The sequence below is a fragment of the Hemitrygon akajei genome, chromosome 6 (assembly GCF_048418815.1).
Source record: "Hemitrygon akajei chromosome 6, sHemAka1.3, whole genome shotgun sequence".
NCBI classification, from domain to species: Eukaryota; Metazoa; Chordata; class Chondrichthyes; order Myliobatiformes; family Dasyatidae; genus Hemitrygon; species Hemitrygon akajei.
This window is the reverse complement of record NC_133129.1, coordinates 46335229-46353890: the sequence shown is the minus strand read 5'-3', so window position 1 is coordinate 46353890 and position 18662 is coordinate 46335229. Positions and strand designations below refer to the sequence as shown.

General features: G+C 40.3%; 1 protein-coding gene across 3 annotated transcripts in view; it reads left to right on the top strand.

The window, feature by feature from the left end:
* Positions 1-18662, top strand: part of arhgef28a (Rho guanine nucleotide exchange factor (GEF) 28a) — a 385900-nt gene that overhangs the window by 52325 nt on the left and 314913 nt on the right. For all 3 annotated transcript variants that reach the window (XM_073048304.1, XM_073048303.1, XM_073048302.1), the window contains exon 2: positions 6266-6309. In XM_073048304.1, coding sequence (XP_072904405.1) covers positions 6277-6309 — 33 coding nt within the window. In that variant the 5' untranslated portion in view covers positions 6266-6276. The remainder of the gene's footprint in view (positions 1-6265; positions 6310-18662) is intronic.

Sequence of the window (18662 nt, the reverse complement as noted above, 5' to 3'; positions counted from 1 at the left end):
TCTTGGCAATGGTTCCACTTGCCTGCCAATCCCCATAAGCCTTGCACCACCTATAGGTCAGAACTCATTGTCTGTCCATTTCAGCTTTGAATATGTTTAAACACTTGGCTTTCAAACTCTCAATGATTTTGAAAGTTCAATCCTGCTTTTGTCAACAGAGACATTGCCTTGACTTGCTGAATATTTCTAGAATTTTCTGTTTTCCCTCCCCCCACCCCCATACTTCATTTTGAGAATGCAGAGGCTTTTCTATGAACAACATTATGTGATCTCTCTATTTTTGGTAAGTGTCATCATTCTCCCATTACAGGGCACCAAGTCTTTGCTTTTGACTTTTGTAATCATTCGGGGCTAATAGCATATTAAAAAGATTAGAACCTGGACTCATTAGTCATCCAGGATTAACTGTCCTAATACATAATTCATAATTTAAGAAAATGCAAAAGATGATGAGGAGCATTGGCCTCTGTGTGAATGATCAAAGCTTATGGATTGCAAGGTCAGGTTAAGCAACACTTCTGGAATATATGTTCCTCTACATGCTGCCTGCAGACAGCATGTATCATTCATGTAGAAGTGGCCTTTCACAACAAAGCCTTTTTAGACATCTTGATAACACATGGTAGAAGATGAAAAATCATGGGGATGTATTTTGGGGCAACATGGTAACGTAGTGGTTAGCACAGCACTCTATAGGCCGCTCCTGTCTGTAGGAATTTGTACATTCTCCCTGAGCTGGTGTGGGTTTCCTCCGGGTGCTCTGGTTTCCTCCCACAGTCCAAAGATGTATTGGTTGGTAGGTTAATCGGTCATTGCAAATTGCCCTGAGCTTAGGCTAGGATTAAATCAGGAGATTGCTGTGCGCGTAGCTCAAAGGGCTGAAATTTCTATAATTACGCTCTGGAGGAAGAATCTCTTCGAACGTCACACAGGTGTGTTTAGAGGAGGAAGAGAGCAGAGCCATTGTTTTAGTTGCAGTCTGAGGAAGCAAATCCAATTGGCTAATTATAAGGTGCACCAATAAATCGAAAGGAGGCACCTGCTAGTGGGATGGTCATTGCTGGCTTTGGCTTGAGTGACTTCATCAAGTAGAGACTGAGCAGATATCCAGATAAGGACTGGTAAGGTCCCGACTGCATTGTTTACTGAAGAGTGTCCAATGAATGGGAGCAACACGCACAAAAGTGCTGGAGGCGAGCAGCATCTATTCAGCCCTTCATCTGGATTGAGTCCTGATGAAGGGGTCTTGGTCCGACAAGTTGACTGTTTACTCTTTTCCATAGATGCCGAGTTCCTCCAGTATTTTGTGTGTGTTGCTTTGGATTTCCAGCATCTGCAGATTTTCTCTTGTTTGTGTCACAATGAGTGGGGCTGCCACTGTTCCCTTTCATTTTGGAGATGCTTGCTTTTAATTCAGTTGTAACTTAGATGCCATTCTAAATAACTCGCCATTATTTTAAATGCAGTCATTGTGTTTTTAGTAATTGAATTGTCAGTCTGCTGTTTTGCACTGAATGGAGTCGCACTGCAATCTCATTGTTCTCAGCAATGACAATAAAGATCTAACCCCACCGTCCACCGCCATTAGACAGGGTTGTAAAAATGCTGTTTGACACACTGGCTTTCGTCAGGTAGGTCATTGTGTATAGAAGCTGGTCGGTATGTTACAGTTATGTGTGACTTTGATGAGGCCACACTTGGAGTATTGTTACAATTTTGATGACCATATTATAGGAAAGATATGATTAGAGTGCAAAGAAGAGTTATGAGGATGTTGCCAGCACTCGAAGGCGAGGTTGGGCAGGTTAGCATTTTATTCCTTGGAGCATCGGAGATTGGAGGGGTGATCTTACAGAGGTGAATAAAATAATGAAGGGCACACATAGGGTGAGCATGTACAGTTTTTTTGACCAGGAAAGGGGAACTGAAAGCTAGTGGGCATAGGTTTAAGGTTTAGGGTGCGAGGTAAATGATTTCAAAGGGACAGGAAGAGTAAATTCTTCCCGCAGAGAGTGGTGTGTATACTGAATGCACGGCACAGAAAGTCGTTCAGGCAGGTACAATAACAACATTTAACAGACATTTGGACAAGTCCGTGGATTGTAGGGGTTTAGAGGGATATGGGCCAAATGTGGCCAGGTTCCAAAAATCTGTGCTGATCAGTTGGCTGGAGCATTCAAGGATATTTTCAGCCTCTCACTGTGGTTTGAGGCTCCCACCTGCTTGGAAAGGACAACAATCTTAGTGGTGGCCAAGTGTAAGGTGAGCTGCCTTAATGACTATCAACCAGTAACACTCACATCTGCCGAAATGAAGTGTTTCAAGAGATTGGTCATGACTAGAGTTAGCTCCTGTCTCAGAAAGGATCTGGACCCATTGTACTCTGCCGACTGCCAAAAGAGGTCTCCAGCAGATGCAATCTCTCTGCCTCTCGTCTTGGTGTTAGAGTTCCTAGATAACTACAAAACATATATCAGGTTACTGTTTATCAATCATCAGGCTTCAGAATCTGGGCTTCTGTTTTCCTTCTGCAACTACATCATCAACTTCCTCATTAGGAAACCACAGTCAGTATGATTGGTAATAACATCTCCTTGCTGACAACAAACACAGGCATACCTCAAGGATGTGTGCTTTCCCATTGCTCTGCTATGTCTACCTTCATGACTATGTCCTAGGCACAACTCAAACACCATCTATAAATACGCCCAAGACCCCGCTGTTGTTGGCAGAATCTCAGATGGCAAAGAGTGAGTGAGATAGATTGACTGACTGAGTGGTGTCACAGTTACACCATCACAGTCAGCATCAGCAAGACTAAGGAATTGATTGTGGGATTCAGGGAGGGGAAGTCAGGAGAACCTTCACTTATCCTCATTGATGAGGATCAACAGTGGAAAGAGTGGTCAGATTTAGGTTCCTGGGTGTCAGCATCTCCAAGGATTTGTCGTAGGCCCAGCACATTGATACAGTCACTAAGAAGGCATGCCAGTGACTCTACTTTGATAGGAGCTTCAGGAACTTTGGTATGTCACTAAGGACCTTAGCAAATTTCTATAGGTGTACCATGGAAAACACTCCAACTGGTTGAATCAGAGCCTAGTATGGAGGAAGTCTGAATGCACAGGATCACAACATGCTGCAGAGGGTTGTAGACTCAGGCATCATGAACACGGCCCTCCCCACCATTGACAGAATACCTTGAGGAAGCAGCATTTATCATTAAGGACCCTCGCCATCTGTTACTATTAATACCATTGAGGAAGGGCTACAGAAATCTGAAACCCAACACTCAATTATTCAGGAATAGCTTCATATCCTCTGCCATCAGATTTCTGAAAGACCCATGAACTCATAAACACTATTCATTATTTTTTGCATTATTTATTGATTTGTACTGTACTTTTGTTATGTATTACACTGTACTACTGCCACAAAGCAACAAATTTCATGTCATATGAGACCGTGATGGTGGTTGAGGTGGTGCCAGCCAACAACCATTCCACGGGCAACGTCTTTCAGATAGCAAATCTGTCCAATCATTTCACTTTTTCTAAGCCTTCTGCTTGTTTTTTTGCCTTGCTTGTGTCGTGGAAACTGCTGGATCCTGTGACGTACAGATTGAAACTTGATCAAAGGGTCCAGCGCTGTGCTGTGTCTGGAGAGCTGTCTCATGGAGATCAGAGACTGGGTCCGTAAAGGACCAGAAACACAAGCTGACTCGTGGAAAAGACCATGGAAGAGGTGCAGGGCCATGAACGATTCTATCTCTAAGTGGTGAGGAAGACTGAAGGATTGAGGTGAATGCAGAGGAGATCAGTGATGATTCCTATTGGAGACGGTCAGGAGCTGGAGTGGTGTGTTCGGACCTGGATCGGTGGTGTTTGGCACTGGGTCGGCTGCATTTGACCCTAGATCAGCGTCGTTCAGACCTTGATTGGTGGCGTTAGGACTTGGGTCAGTGGTCACTCTTTATAGAAGGACTGAGTTTGTGCGAGTGCTCTCCTCATATGTAGACAAAAAGTCAGTTCTCATATTCTGAGATTTATGTGATTATTGGACCGTACTTTATTTTGGTTTCCTTCTGTAGTTGGGTGGTTTTTTTTCTTATGGACAATTAACGGGTGGGTGATCTGTTCACTTTTGTGTGTAAGAGGCGAGGTTGGGGGTCTGGTGCTACTGCCGCTGTTGTTTTCTGCGGGTGAGGGGGTCAGGGGTCGTTATGTGTAGGGGATCAGTTACTGTGGCAGTTTTTTGCTTTTAGCATCCGTGAGTTTTGTTTCTTTTCTATGCTGGTGGATGGTGGACATCCATTCCACGGATGTCTCTTCTTTCATCAACATCTGTGGTCTCTCTGTAATTAATGGCTTTCTGGAGAAGACAAAAATGAACCTTTGATAATAAACCTGGTTCTGTTTCAGAAATATGGGTGACTGGTACTGGCTTGATAGGCACCATTGTTGGCATGGATGAATTGGGCTGGCTGGCGTGCTTCCATGCTGTTTTACTCTGTGCTTCTATAATTAAATGGAATAGAACGAAAGTGAAAATATGAACATCAATAATATTTTATTACTGGGAATCTCCTTTATGGATTTTTTTCTAATTGTCTTGCCATCTCTTCCCTTTTGTGTTGGGTATACTATACTAAACATTTTTTTGTTTTTTTTAAAATAAAAGTGATAAATTGTTTCTGATGACTTGTTGAATTTGAGTAATTGGATTTCTGAAATTTCTAGAGGTTTCATAGCTCTTTTCTTTGGAAAGCATTTAATCCATGAAGCCCATTCATTAAAAAGGATCTGTTTCAGTGAAAGGTGGAGTTGAATCAATTAAATTCAACCTTTCCTTGCAAAGTTCTCTTTCTCCTCACTAAGACAATGCAGCAATTAAATATGAAGTCTCTATAATGGTAAAGATGAGCATTTCTGTGAAGACGAGCACTCTATGAAGAGTAACTGAATGCCTTTAGAGGATTCTCAATGGGGGGAAGAGATTCTCTATGTGTCACTGTCATTTGGATGATTAGTACGTCCACAGTTATAGATTTCACACCAGTACAAAACAAACATTACTGAAGCTGTAGAATCTAAAGTGAGATGAGAAGTGAAGGAAGAGGAAGAATCTGCCAGTAACACGACAGATGCTGACTATTTAAATATGTAAAGGATCATTTATAATTGATTCTGTCCTGAGTAGAAGAAGTAAATTTGTCACGGTTACTACTGTCACGGTTTACATTAAGCACATTAGGAGATTGACAGATTAATATCCATTTGCTCAGAAATGTGTGGCCTCCACAACATTCAAAAAGCCTTGTCAGCATCAAGTTCAAAACAGCCTGATGAATAAGCATCCTATCCACCACCTGAACACTCACTTCTTGCACCAGTGACTCCATGGCTTCAGTGTGAACTATTTATAAAGTATTAATGGATCTCCAAATTCTGCACTTTGTATCGCTTCGAAGGACAAAGACTGCAGATGCATGGGAACATTACCAACTTTAGATTTCCCTCCAAGTCATCTGTGGCCGATGACATTGAAAGAGTACCTTCATTAGAAGGATTGCATCAGTTCAGATTCACAGCGGCAAGTAGGGATGAGCAGTAAACGTTGGCTCTGCATGTGATATATAAAGTTCCGTAAATAAATTGAAAAAGAATAAATTTGATTTATTTTAGTTAATTGAAATCAATGTGGAACAACACTGATCCTTTTTATAATGGCTTTTGTAGGTGTGGGAACGTTGAATCTGACAGTTCAAAAAAAGAAATATTCTCAAATGTATTCTGCACTAGAATAGGTCCAAAAATATACAGAGATTGGGGTCTTCAGATTTGCTCAGGCTCTAAACTTTGTGATCGGAGAACTATTAGAGATACAGTTTAAAGAGATAGAGAAATGGCTTCGTTTCATTAATCTGAGGGGATTAGATGTCTTAACACTGTAAAGTGGGTATTGAAGTGCAGGTATTTGAAATGAATTACAATATACTCATATTAAATGTATTATAAATCAAATTACTCTCTGCATTCTCCTTAAGGGAATGAACATCGTTGTGCTATACATATTAAACGATGTTGAAATAATATGATGTAACTTTATTAGGTTAACAATTTTACTGCACTGTAACATTGACTCTTACCTGTTTCTTCATATTATTGTGCAGCAATACAATTATTTATTTTGCCAGATTAGATTTAATATGATGCTAAAATATTTGAATGTGTAGTTATAAAAACAATTCTTTTTCTGTACACAGATGTAGAAGAGATGGAGTTAAGTGAACATGAAGTGCCAATATATGTAAGTACCTACTTTTTGTTAGCTGAATTTCTATCTTTCATTAAACTTGTGCTAATTTTTGTTTGTAACTTGAAAATAAAGAAGAATGGATTGGTGATGGTGGAGAATCAAACCTTCACTGTTCAGGTACCCAAGCTAAAGCCGGTTAAATAAACACAGACAATTAAGTTTGTAACTCTTGCAACCATTACAACACTGTTCTTTAAAGTTCAATCCTAACTTGTCTGTTCAGTGATCCTTTTCTGTTCCTCACACCGTCCTGACTGCCCAAATTCATTTCACGTTGGATCACATGAACTAATAGAGTGTCTAGGAGTTGCCACCATTACTTAGCCCCAGAATGTTAACTCCAAAAAGTTTTTAAAAAACTAATTAAAAGAGAAACATGGAGCTGGGAGATAACTTCATGCACTTATGATGCGGTGACAAAATGGCGATTCCCATTCATGTATTTCATACATATGATCAGAATGAAATATTTAAACAAAGAGTGCTTGACCAAATAATATATTTACAATATTGCTGAAATATTACTGACATTTTAAATACACAACATTGTAGCCTTGGTTCAAACAGATAGAGCTGAATTTCTGAGAGAAAGGGAGAGCGACTGTCCTTTTCATGAAGGTAACATTTCTCCAAGTATAACATTAAAGAACCCTGGCAAAACTGAAGTTAGTGTGTGTTAAATAGAAAACACGCCACTGGTTGGTTGGATCTCCCACGTAAGGAAGATGAGGTGGTTATTGCAGTTTAATCAGTTTGAATGTACAATTTAGGTGGGAGAGAAGATCAAATAACTTTGAGACAATTTGGAAAATACTGAAGACATCTGTTGGCAAAGAGCTAGAATTGACTTTTACAGTAATAGAAACATCGAAATTAAATTATGAAAACACTCAGTTTTTGCTTGTGTAAATCACACAAAAAGCATTCTGTAGCTATTTAGAAATGGTTATGCTGATATCCTATTCAGTTATTGTGTTGCAATTGACACCTAACAATGGTATTATTTTCTCATCATATTTTGAGCATTTGATGATATCATCAATATGTGCACTTTTGTCCCTTAATTATCTACTGAAATTGGATCAAACAGTTGGAACAAAAAGACCTGAGATCTTTGGTATACTCTAGCACTAAGATGAGCAGTAAAAAATGCTGAAAATTGACACCACAAGTGAATGAGAGGGTCTCTCCTGGGACATAATTTTAAATTTCAGCTTAATTTAAATTCTACCTTGAGTTAAGGAATGACAAGGGTAAAATTACCCTAATGGCAGTTGTATAGAGGTCTCCAAACAGCAGCCAGGATGTGGATTACAAATTACAGCAGGAGATAGAAAAGGCATGTCAGAAGGGCAATGTCATAATAAGAAGGGGATTTTAACATGCAAGTGGATTGGGAAAACTAGGGCAGTACTGGGCCTCAAGAAAGAGAATTTGTAGAATGTCTAAGGGATAGCTTTTTAGAACAGCTTGTTGTTGAGCCCACTAGGGGATTGGCTGTGCTGGATTGGGTGTTGTGCAATGATCTGGAGGTGATAAGAGAGCTTAAGGTTAAGGAACCTTTAGGGAACAGTGATCATGATATAATCGAGTTCACTTTGAAATTTGAGAAGGAGAAACTAAATTCCAATGTGTCAGTGTTTCAGTGGAATAAAGGAAATTACAATGGCATGGGAAAGGAACTGGCCGAAGTTGACTGGAAAGGGACACTAACAGGAAGGACAACAGAGCAGCAATGGCTGGAGTTTCTACGAAAAATGAGGGAAGTGCAAGGCAATTATATTCCAAATAAGAAGAAATTTTTGAATGGAAAAAGGACACTACTGTGGCTGACAAGTGAAGTCAGAGTCAAGATAAAAGCAAAGGAGAGGGCTTACAAGGAAGCCAAAGCTAGTGGGAAGATAGAGGATTGGGAAGCTTTTAAAAACTTACAGAAGGAAACTAAGAAGTTCATTAGGAAGGAAAAGATGAATTATGAAATGAAGCTGGTGACTAATATCAAGGAAGATACTAAAATCTTTTTTAAGTATATAAAGTGTAAAAGAGAATTGAAGGTAGATATAGGACCAATAGAAAATGATGCTGGAGATATTGTAATGAGAGATGCAGAGAGGACAGAGGAACTGAATGTATATTGTGCATCGGTCTTCACAGTACTGGACATTCAGGAGTGTCAGGGAAGTGAAGTTTGTGCAGTGAAAATTATGACTGAGAAGGTGCTCAGGAAGTTTAATGGTTTGAGGGTGGATACATCTCCTGGGCCTGATGGAATGCACCCTCAGGTTCTGAAGGAAGTAGCTGGAGAGATTGCAGAGGCATTAACAATGATCTTTCAAGAATCAATAGATTCTGGCATTGTACCGGATAACTGGAAAATTGCAAATTTTACTCCACTGTTTAAAAAGGGTGGGAATCAACAGAAAGGAAACTATAGACCTGTTAGTGTGACATCAGTGGTTGGGAGGTTGTTGGAATCGATTGTTTAGGGATGAGATTACGGAGTACCTGGACGCACGTGACAAGAGAGGCCAAAGCCAGCATGGTTTTCTGAAAGGAAAATCCTGCCTCAGTAACCTACTACAATTATTTGAGGAATTTACAAGCAGGATAGACAAAGGAGATGTATTAGATGTGGTGTACTTGGATTTTCAGAAGGCCTTTGACAAAGTGCTGCACGTGAAGCTACTTAGCAAGATAAAAGCCCATGGAATCACAGGGGAGTTACTAGCATGGGTAGAGCATTGGCTGATCGGCAGAAAACAGAGAGTGGGAATAAAGGGATTCTATTCTGGTTGGCTGCCGGTTACCAGTGGAGTTCCACAGGGGTTGGTGTTGGGACCGCTGTATTTATGATGTATGACTATGGGATTAACGGATTTGTGGCTAAATTTTCCGATGATACAAAGATAGATAGAGGAGCGGGTGGTGTTGAGGAAACAGAGAGTCTGCAGAGAGACTTAGATAGTTTAGCGGAATGGGCAAAGAAGTGGCAAATACAATGTTGGAAAGTGTATGGTCATGCACTTTGGTGGAAGAAGTAAGCGGGCAGACTATTATTTAGATGGGCAGAGAATTCAAAATGCAGAGATGCAAAGAGACTTGGGAGTCCTTGTGTCAGATACCCTAAAGATTAACCTCCAAGTTGAGTCGGGGGTGAAGAAGGTGAATGCAATGTTGGCATTCATTTCTAGAAGTATAGAATATAAGAGCAGAGGTGTGATGTTGAGGCACTATAAGGCACTCGTGAGACCACACTTGGAGTATTGTGTGCAGTTTTGGGCCTCTTATTTTAGAAAGGATATACTGATGTTGGAGAGGTTCAGAGAAGATTCATGAGAATGATTTCAAGAATGAAAGACTTAGCCTATGAGGAACACCTGGCAACTCTTGGGCTGTATTCCCTGGAGTTCAGGAGAATGAGGGGGGGATCTCATAGAAATATTCCGAATGTTAAAAGGCCTGAATAGATTAGATATGGCAAAGTTATTTTCCATGGTAGGGGAGTCTATGACAAGAGGGCACAACTTCAGGATTGAAGGATGTCCATTTAGAACAGAGATGTGGAGAAATTACTTTAGTCAGAGGGTGGTAAATCTGTGGAATTTGATGCCATGAGTGGCTGTGGAGGCCAAGCCATTGGGTGCATTTAAGGCAGAGATAGATAGGTTCTTGATTAGCCAGGCATCAAAGGGTATGGGGAGAAGGCAGGGGAGTGGGGATGACCAGAAGAATTGGATCAACCCATGATTGAATGGTGGAGCAGACTTGATAGGCCGAATGGCTTACTTCTGCTCCTATATCTTATGGTCTTAATTTTAACTTGCTACATTATGCAGACAGACTTCTGAACTGTGGCCATGATGTTTGGTGAGGCAGTGGCCGAGTCATGAGGTGGTCCGGTTGGGTCACACTAATGGGTTATGGGATCACCATTCACCATTGTTTCCTCTCTTCAGCAAACCTTCACCATCCACTTTCTTTCTAGGCTGTGTGACAGACATGGAGTGATCACTTTATAAAATGGTAGTGTGCTTCCCAGTGGGCAGTGCATGAAAAACACAGTATCTGTGAGCTCAGGAAGTAGCTGACCTCTGCTGTCTACACACAATGTGCCTTCCAGATCTAGTAACTGGGATCAAACTACGGTAGTAATTTCTTAAACTGAGTACATCTTAAGGTATTGATTTTTTTTTTGTTGCTTTGTTTTGGTGATGCCTGATTTGACATTGATGAAAATCATCTTTACAGTCTGCTTTAGGATTTGCATATATTCTATTTGTTGAGGTCTTGAGGTGACTGATGAAGCCAGTGTTGGGACTAGAGAAGCCTTTGTCAACCTTTTTGCCCTGGAGGAATTCTTGAAATAATTTTCAAGTCTCAGGGAACTCCTGCATAAAAATTATTATATCTGCAGCTCATGGTATGTTTGTGTGATCAGTAAGTTTTAGATATAATAATCCAAAAATAATTGTCAATGCTCTTTTGAGTGGAGAATGAATTTTTAGCCAATCTTTTCGGGAAAAAACAGGTAGTTAAGCTTAGCTTACCTTTCTTGAAATTCATCTCCTTCCTTCTCTTTCATAAATTTGAAAAACTCATAAGGGAAAAATAATAAATGTCTGTTAAATGACTGGCTTAACCCAAGATGGGATTGAATTTTTCTAAAAGGTAGGCTTGGTAGATATAAATTTAAATAAAGGTTGTAAATTGATTTTAATTAATGCTATTTGCAACATGCAAAATTATTGATAGTGTTGAATAGTAAAGTTACTAAAAACCATAAGCCAAAACAATGTTAATAAAAATATCACCTCAGACACATTTTTATACAAGACTTTGAAAAAACGCTTTCTTACTAAGTGACGTGATCAGGTTCAAATATAGGCCTAATATGTAAAAACCTGTGCTTGTTTTTTTGCTGCACAAATACTCAATTCTGGGTCAAACATGAGATAAACACACAAGTATTTCACTTTCAACTGAAATGAGACTATTTATATCCTTGTTCCTGATGCTTGTTAAACAAGAAAACTCTTGCTGACACATGCAAGAAGTTGAAAACTGCAGCTAAATGTTCACTGATTTCCTATGAATAGCAGAAATCCAGAACTTGTCCAGGGACAGGTCAGTAATCTCATCTTGAGTGCATGATCAGAGCACAGCTCACAAAGTTCTTCGTCTTCTCTCAAAGTCAAAGTCAAGTTCTCAAGCTGAGCAGAAGATTCAGAGAAAGGGTCCCTCACCCAATCATACATTTGTGTTGAAAGAGAGGAAAAACTGTTCAATTTTTTTTCTGCAGTCTTCCAGGTGATTTTAAATAAGACTGAAGACTTTCTCGTATCCTATCTCGCTCTCACGCCCAAGCAGCAGTGGAGACATTTCAATATTTCCTTTTGCAACATGATTTTTTCCAAAGATTCAATTTTCATTAGAGACTTGTTCAGCAGGCATTCTTCATCCTCAAAGCACTTAGAAAATGTGGCCTACTGTTCTCTTGAAGATACTCGTGCAAATCACCTTTAAACTCAAACACCTTGTTGAGAACTCTTCCTCTGCTAAACCACCAGATTCCTGTATGTAGCAGGAGATTTGTGCACTGTTTGTCCAGGTTTTCACATACATTTTAAAATATTCTTGAGTGAGCTGGTCTTTGTTTAATAAAATTGACCATTTTTGTAGCATCATCCAGAATTTTTTCGTTTAATCTACTGGAGTTTTTGAGATCAACACCTCCCTGTAAAGAAAGCAGTGTGTTGTGGCAACGTCAGGATTTTCTTTTTTTTACAAGAGAAATAAACCTCTCATGGAGCCAACCACAGTTAGGACACCATCAGTACAGATGCCAACACAGTTCCTCCAAGACAGACCTTTTGTTTCCAGATACGAAGACATACCATTAAGTATATTTTGGCCTTGGTTTGTTTCAGGCAAGTATTTGCAACAGAAAAAGTGTTTTTGTATTTCACCATCATTTATAAATATTACAAATATTACAGCATAACATTTATTGTTGAAATCTGTTGACTCATCAGCCTGGAAAGAGAAACTGTTGTTTTTTCAGTTTATCACACAAAACCTCTTCAGTATCAATACATCGACTTATCGTGCTATTTGAGAGTGAAACCTTTTCAATTTCTTGTACTGCATCTTCTCTAAGCATTATACCCACTATCATTTTACATGCTGGCATTACTGGATCTCCCCAAATGTGTGACTTTTCCTTTTCTGGGTAATAAGCTCTACTACTAAATAACTTGCTTCCTGAGTCTTTTTACTGACCTTTCTTTTGAGTCCGTTGCTGCACTAGTGCTGTGAAATGACTCAGAAGATTGCAATTCCTTCTCTTCCATCTCAAACCTCCTCTTCAAAAATTGCCACATTGGGCCATCAGACATGTTGGTAAAATATAAAAGGGGAAGTTAGGAAGCACTTGAGGGGAAATTGGAGGGAGGTAATTTGGGAGGGAGAGGATGACCCAAGTTGGGAAAGTGCATTCAATGCTTGGAAAATGCACTTCATGCTCCTCATCAGCCTACCGTCCTCCCCTCTATGCAATATAGAGCTTACCAATTATCAATGGCCTCCTCTATCTCACGTCAAAACTGAGAATGGACTCAACCAAATAAACACGGTCCTACTGTGCACTGCCATACACAGGGCTGAGAGACCTCTAATGAGATTGCTAATGGAATGGCTCGGTCAGTGCCCACCACAGCGAGCATTAGCATCACACATTGTACAAAGTTTTAAAAAATGATGTATTTTTTCTTAATCATGATCTCTCACAGGTAGATATGTCATGTGGACAAGGTAGACTACACCCCTGGGTTCTGAAAGAGGTAGCTGAAGAGATTGTGGAGGCATTTGTAATGACCTTTCAAGAATCACAGGATTCTGAAATAATTCCAGAGGACTGGTAAATTGCAAATGTCACTCCATTCTTTAAAAAGGAAGGGAGGGAGGAAAGTGACAAGAAGTTATAGGCCAATTGACTTGACTTCAGAAGTCGGGAAGATGTCGGAGTCCGTCATTAAGGGTGAGGTTTCAGGGTACTTGGAGAGACATGATAAAGTAGGCTGAAGCCAGCATGGTTCCATAAGAGGAAATATTGTGTGACAAATCTGCTGGATTTATTTGTGGAAATGACAGGTAGGATAGACAAAGAAGATTCAGTGGATGTTGTTGACTTGGATTTTCAGAAGGCCTTTGACAAGGTGCCACACATGAGGCTACTAAACAAGATAAGAGCCCATAACAATACAGGAAGTATAGTAGCACGGATAGAAGATTGTCTGACTGGAAGGAGATAAAGAATGGGAATATAGGGGGCCTGTTCTGGTTGGCTGCTGGTGACTAGTGTTCCACAGGTATTGGTGTTGGGACCACTTCATTTCATATTATATGTCAATGACTTGGATGACAGAATCAATAGATTTGTGGCCAAGTTTGCAGATGATACAAAATTAGGTAGAGGGGCAAGTAGTGTTGAGGAAGCAGAGAATCTGCAGAGGACTTTAGACAGATTAGCAGAATGAGAAAAGAAGTGGCAGATGGAATACAGTGTAGGGAAGTGTATGGTCATGTACTTTAGTAGAATGAATAAAGACATAGACGATTTTTAAAATGGGGAGCAAGTTTAGAAATCAGAGTTGCAAACGGACTTGGAAGTCCTCGTGTAGGATCCAGAAGAAATTCATCAGAATGATTCAGAAAATGAAAGGGTTAACATATGAGCAGCATCTGATAGCTCTGGGGCTGTACCCTTTGGAGTTTAAAAGAATGACAGTGAAACCTATCAAATATTGAAAGGCCTAGATGGAATGGATGTGAAGTGGATGTTTCCTATAGTGTGGAGTCTAGTACCAGAGAGGAAAGCCTCAGTATAAAAGGACAGAGATGAGGAAGAATTTCTTTAGCCAGAGGGTAATGAATCTGTGGAATTCATTGCCACATGCAGGTGGTTGTAGGTGCCATGTCATTGAGTATATTGAAAGCAGAGGTTAATAGATTCATGATTCACTTGGGCATCAAAGGTTATGGGGAGAAGGCAGGGGAATGGGGTTGAGAGAGACGATAAATCAGCCATGATTGAATGGCAGAGAAGACTCAATTGCCCAGATGGCCTCATTCTCATTCTGCTTCTATGTATTATGATCTTATGGGATGAAGGACATCTGGAATCTAGGCCTCTGCTCCAAATTTGAAGGCCAGAGATGTGGATGTTGGGCTGGCAAGTGCTGTGGATGAAAACCATTGAGGATGAGAGCCCACTGAGTCAGCGGGTCCCCTCAGTTGTCAGATCCTGGGATCAGATGACTGTGTGAGCAGGAAGCACGAGGGCCAGTGACAGACCAGGTATACGAGTCAGCGACTCCAGAGTATGAGGCCTGCAGTTTCGGGTCCCATCATTGGCCAGACCTGGCATTGGTACTGAAGATCGAAACCTGGTTATTCCAATGTCCAGAAGTCTAAGCCCTGTGAACAAAACACAAGTTTGAGGAAGACAGTGCCCTGTTGTCCGCAAGTGTGTGAGTCTGCTGGAGGACTGAAAGTCTGTCCTAGGATTGGAGGTTTGTCTGCAAATATGAGTGGGTGTGTGAGGGGGTGGTAGTCCAGAAAGGGGCTTATTTTGCTGTTGTGTTCTGTTTTGTTGTATTTTGTTATTCTACTGAATATGGTGGCATGTTATATTGGCACTGGAGTATGTGGTGATGTCTGCAGGCTGCCCCCAGCAAATACTTAAGGCTGAACTGGTTGTCAACGCAAATGGCACGTTTCCTTGTATGCTTCAATGTACACGTGAAAAAATCTGAATCTGAGTTTTGTGCTAAGTATGATTTCAGACAACTTGATCCCTGTGTCCTTGTGTGTAGCAATGTTATAGAGTAAGAATAAATGTTCAGAAGTATATAAACTCTGCACAAAGACCCGATCACATTTAGCAACTGTTTTCTCAATATACTTAGTACCCTACACAGAAATATTGCATCACACAAAAAAAACCTTTAGCCCTAATTTTATTTAAAAATATCTAAAATGGATAGTTGAAATACTACCCATGCTTCCTTTGGTCTTCCTATATATGTACAAAGTTAGAAAATGAATAATTTATGCAGGCAATTAAAGCTGAAGATGTTTTAGAATTTGTAAGTGATTTTGTGATTTCTGTTGTTCAGCTGATATGTGCAGATTTGTTTCTAAAGGGTGAATCCTTAAAGGTGTTTCCTTTATTCCTGGTGGGTTTGTTTTGCTGCTCAACGTGCTCCCTCCAGGCCAGGCAGTCTGCTCTTGGAATCCTGCCAAGAGCCAGTGCTGTTTTAAAACCAGCAGCGCACAAAAGCTCTGTAAGGTGACACCCCAATGTTTGAACAGTCAGTAACTCGTGCCGCAATGGAGATCCAGAGTTTACGTCTGGAAACAAAAACAGTGCAAAGTGAAATTAATTACTTTATGTTAAGGATTTGTCTTTGTGAATCCCTCCAATACTAATGTTGGGTAGAGAGTTCCAGGTTTTAGACCCATTGACGTCTTTGAGGGAAATCTGCAATTGGTGGTCCATTATGCACTTATAAATTCCTAATAGCTGTTGAATATGTTATAAAGCCTCTTTAAAGACAATTACATTTTTAATACAATGAACAAAGACTATGTTATATTCAAAGAACTGTAATTTGAGCCATGCTCCATCAGCTGACTTGTGTTTAGCGATGTCGGATTTGCAAATCTGACGGAAGGTGAATCATTGTTAGTAGGTTCTGACAAAGGTGCTTTTGTGATTGACGATACCTGAGCCACTCTTACAATGCTTCGTTACACCCACTGTGGTCTTTTCAAACAAATAACATTGTTCTCCAGTTACCAAAGTTTTACAGAAAATGGTTGGAAGCAGACAGGTATTATTTTGGGCACACCTATTTCGTGACCTGTCTGGGGTGAAAGAAGATCTATAAATTGATTCTGAAAATGTTCAGTTGTATAATGATTTTATGTTTTTAGGGATGTAAAAGTCTTAGTAATCTCAATTGTTTCTCTATTTCAGAATTACTAATAAATGTAAGGAGAAATCTAGATCTTATAAACAAAAACTGTGTATGTTCAATATCAGAAATTTAGAAAAATACTTGCTTGGGTCAGACAGTTGTTTTTGAAGAAGGAAATGGAATGGATGCTTCAATTGGTTCAGTGACATCACATCAAAAATTTTAATAGTTTGACAGGGAATGCAATTTTAAATAATTAAATACAAAAAAAAGTGTAGTCCTGGAGGTCATTTTTTAAAAGTAAATTGAAGAAAAACAGGCTTATCAGGCATGATGCTATTATAGCTTGAGGTGTTCCAGAGTCCAGAGTTCAATTCTGGTGACGTCCTTTAAGGAGCCTCTGTACATCCTCCCTGTGGAATGCTTGGGTTTTCCCTGGGAACTCCAGTTTCCTCCCACAGTCCAAAGATACACCAGGTAGGTTAGTTGGTCAATTGTAAACTGTCCTGTGACTAGGTTAAGGTTAATCAGAGTTGTGGGGCGGCATGACTTGAAGAGACAGAAGAACCTACTTTGAGCTGTACTGCTTGCTGGCTAGCTAGCTAAATAAAGTTGAGTGTATTTATCCCTTCTGGTTCAAGTGCCTGATGGTTGAGGGGTAATAACTGTTCCTGATTCTGTCGCTGTGGGTCCTGAGGCTCCTGCACCTTCTTGCTGAAGGCAGTAGCGAAAAGAGAGCATGGCCTGGATGGTGGAGGTCCTTAATGATGGATGCTACTCTCCTGTCACAGCACTCTGTAGGTGTGCTCAGTGGTGTTGAGGGCTTTACCCATGATGGGCTGACCATATCTCCTACTTTTGTAGGCTTTTGCATTCAAGGGCATTGGTATTTCCATGCCAGGCCATGATGCAGCCAGTCAATGTACACTCCACCTCACATCTATAGAAGTTTGTCAGAGTTTTAGATGACTTGCCATATCTTTGCAGACTTGTAAGAAAGTAGAGGCGCTGCTGTGCTTTCTTTGTAATTCAGCAGTCAATGTTTCGGGTTGATTCATCAGGACTGGTGAAATCCTATTTATTTCCAACCTACACGCTGTTCATTGGTGTGTAGTAACGCCCCCCTCCCCAGACACATGCCGATTGTAACCTGCATTTAAGTCATAATAGTTCAGCCATCTAATTTATACTGTCTGCTTGCAATTATTATGGTGTTATGTAGCTGGCACCTCTGTGGTGCCCAAAATTGATGAGTAAAAGCTAAACTGCAATTAAAACCATTTTGCGCCTGTTCAAAAGACTCTGTATTGCAGAAATGGCAGGTGCTGACAGGAATTTCAGAAGTCATTCTAACGTGATTGAACTGAAGAATGGCCTTGTCTCACACTGTTCTGTGATTTGATAATGCTGCTCTAGATACCTTGCTGAAGGAGGTGAGGGGAGTTGGGCTGTTCTGTACCTGCTGTGAAAGCAGGGACCTTTATATTGGCAACAGCTGGAGCAAGAACTAAAGATCAGAATACGATGCTCCAAGATGAGGCTCTGAGTCATCGATATTGAATATAACTTCAATTGCCATGTCTGAGTAGAGTGTTCCATAAGCTCAATTGTTCATTAATGCCCTCACACCCTTGTTTGCTCAGCAATAACTTCTCTCGATTAGAACTCATACCAAACATTTATATGCTCCACCACACCCTGATGCACTTTAACACCGCTGCAAGTCTTTCACCAATATCTTCCAATTTGCATACGCACATGGCTTTTCAACCATGGTAACCAAACAGATTTCAAAACATTAACCGTTTGTCTTTCACAGAATGAGCTGGTAGACAACTGGTAGCAGCAGAAACTAATGGGTGAGGACACAATCCCTTTATGTCAATGGTGGAGACAGTGGGTCTTACTATTGAGTGCAGCCAGTACAGCACTGAAATTGGGAGAGTGTAACAGTTAGTGTAATGCTATACAGTGCTGGTGACCCGGGTTCAATTCTCACTGCTGTCTGTAAGGAGTTGCAAGTTCTCCTCCTAAATATGCGGGTTTCCTCCAGGTGCTCTGGTTTCCTCCTACATTCCAAAGACATACGGGTTAGTGGGTTAGTTGATCACATAGGTATAATAGGACTGTGTGGCCTTGTTTGGGGGTCTGTTACCATGCTGTATCTCTAAATTAAAAAATAAAATTGTAGGAGATGATAGCATCCTCCTGGTTATTATTTTGCCAATTTGCCTTCAGCTTCTGTGTGTAGAAGCTGCAGATAGTATGAGCATGTACTTCTTACAATGCAATACCCAAATACAACCTTATGTTTTTTCTTATTATTAGAGAGTTAGATATTTCAACCTGTCCTATTCATAGAAT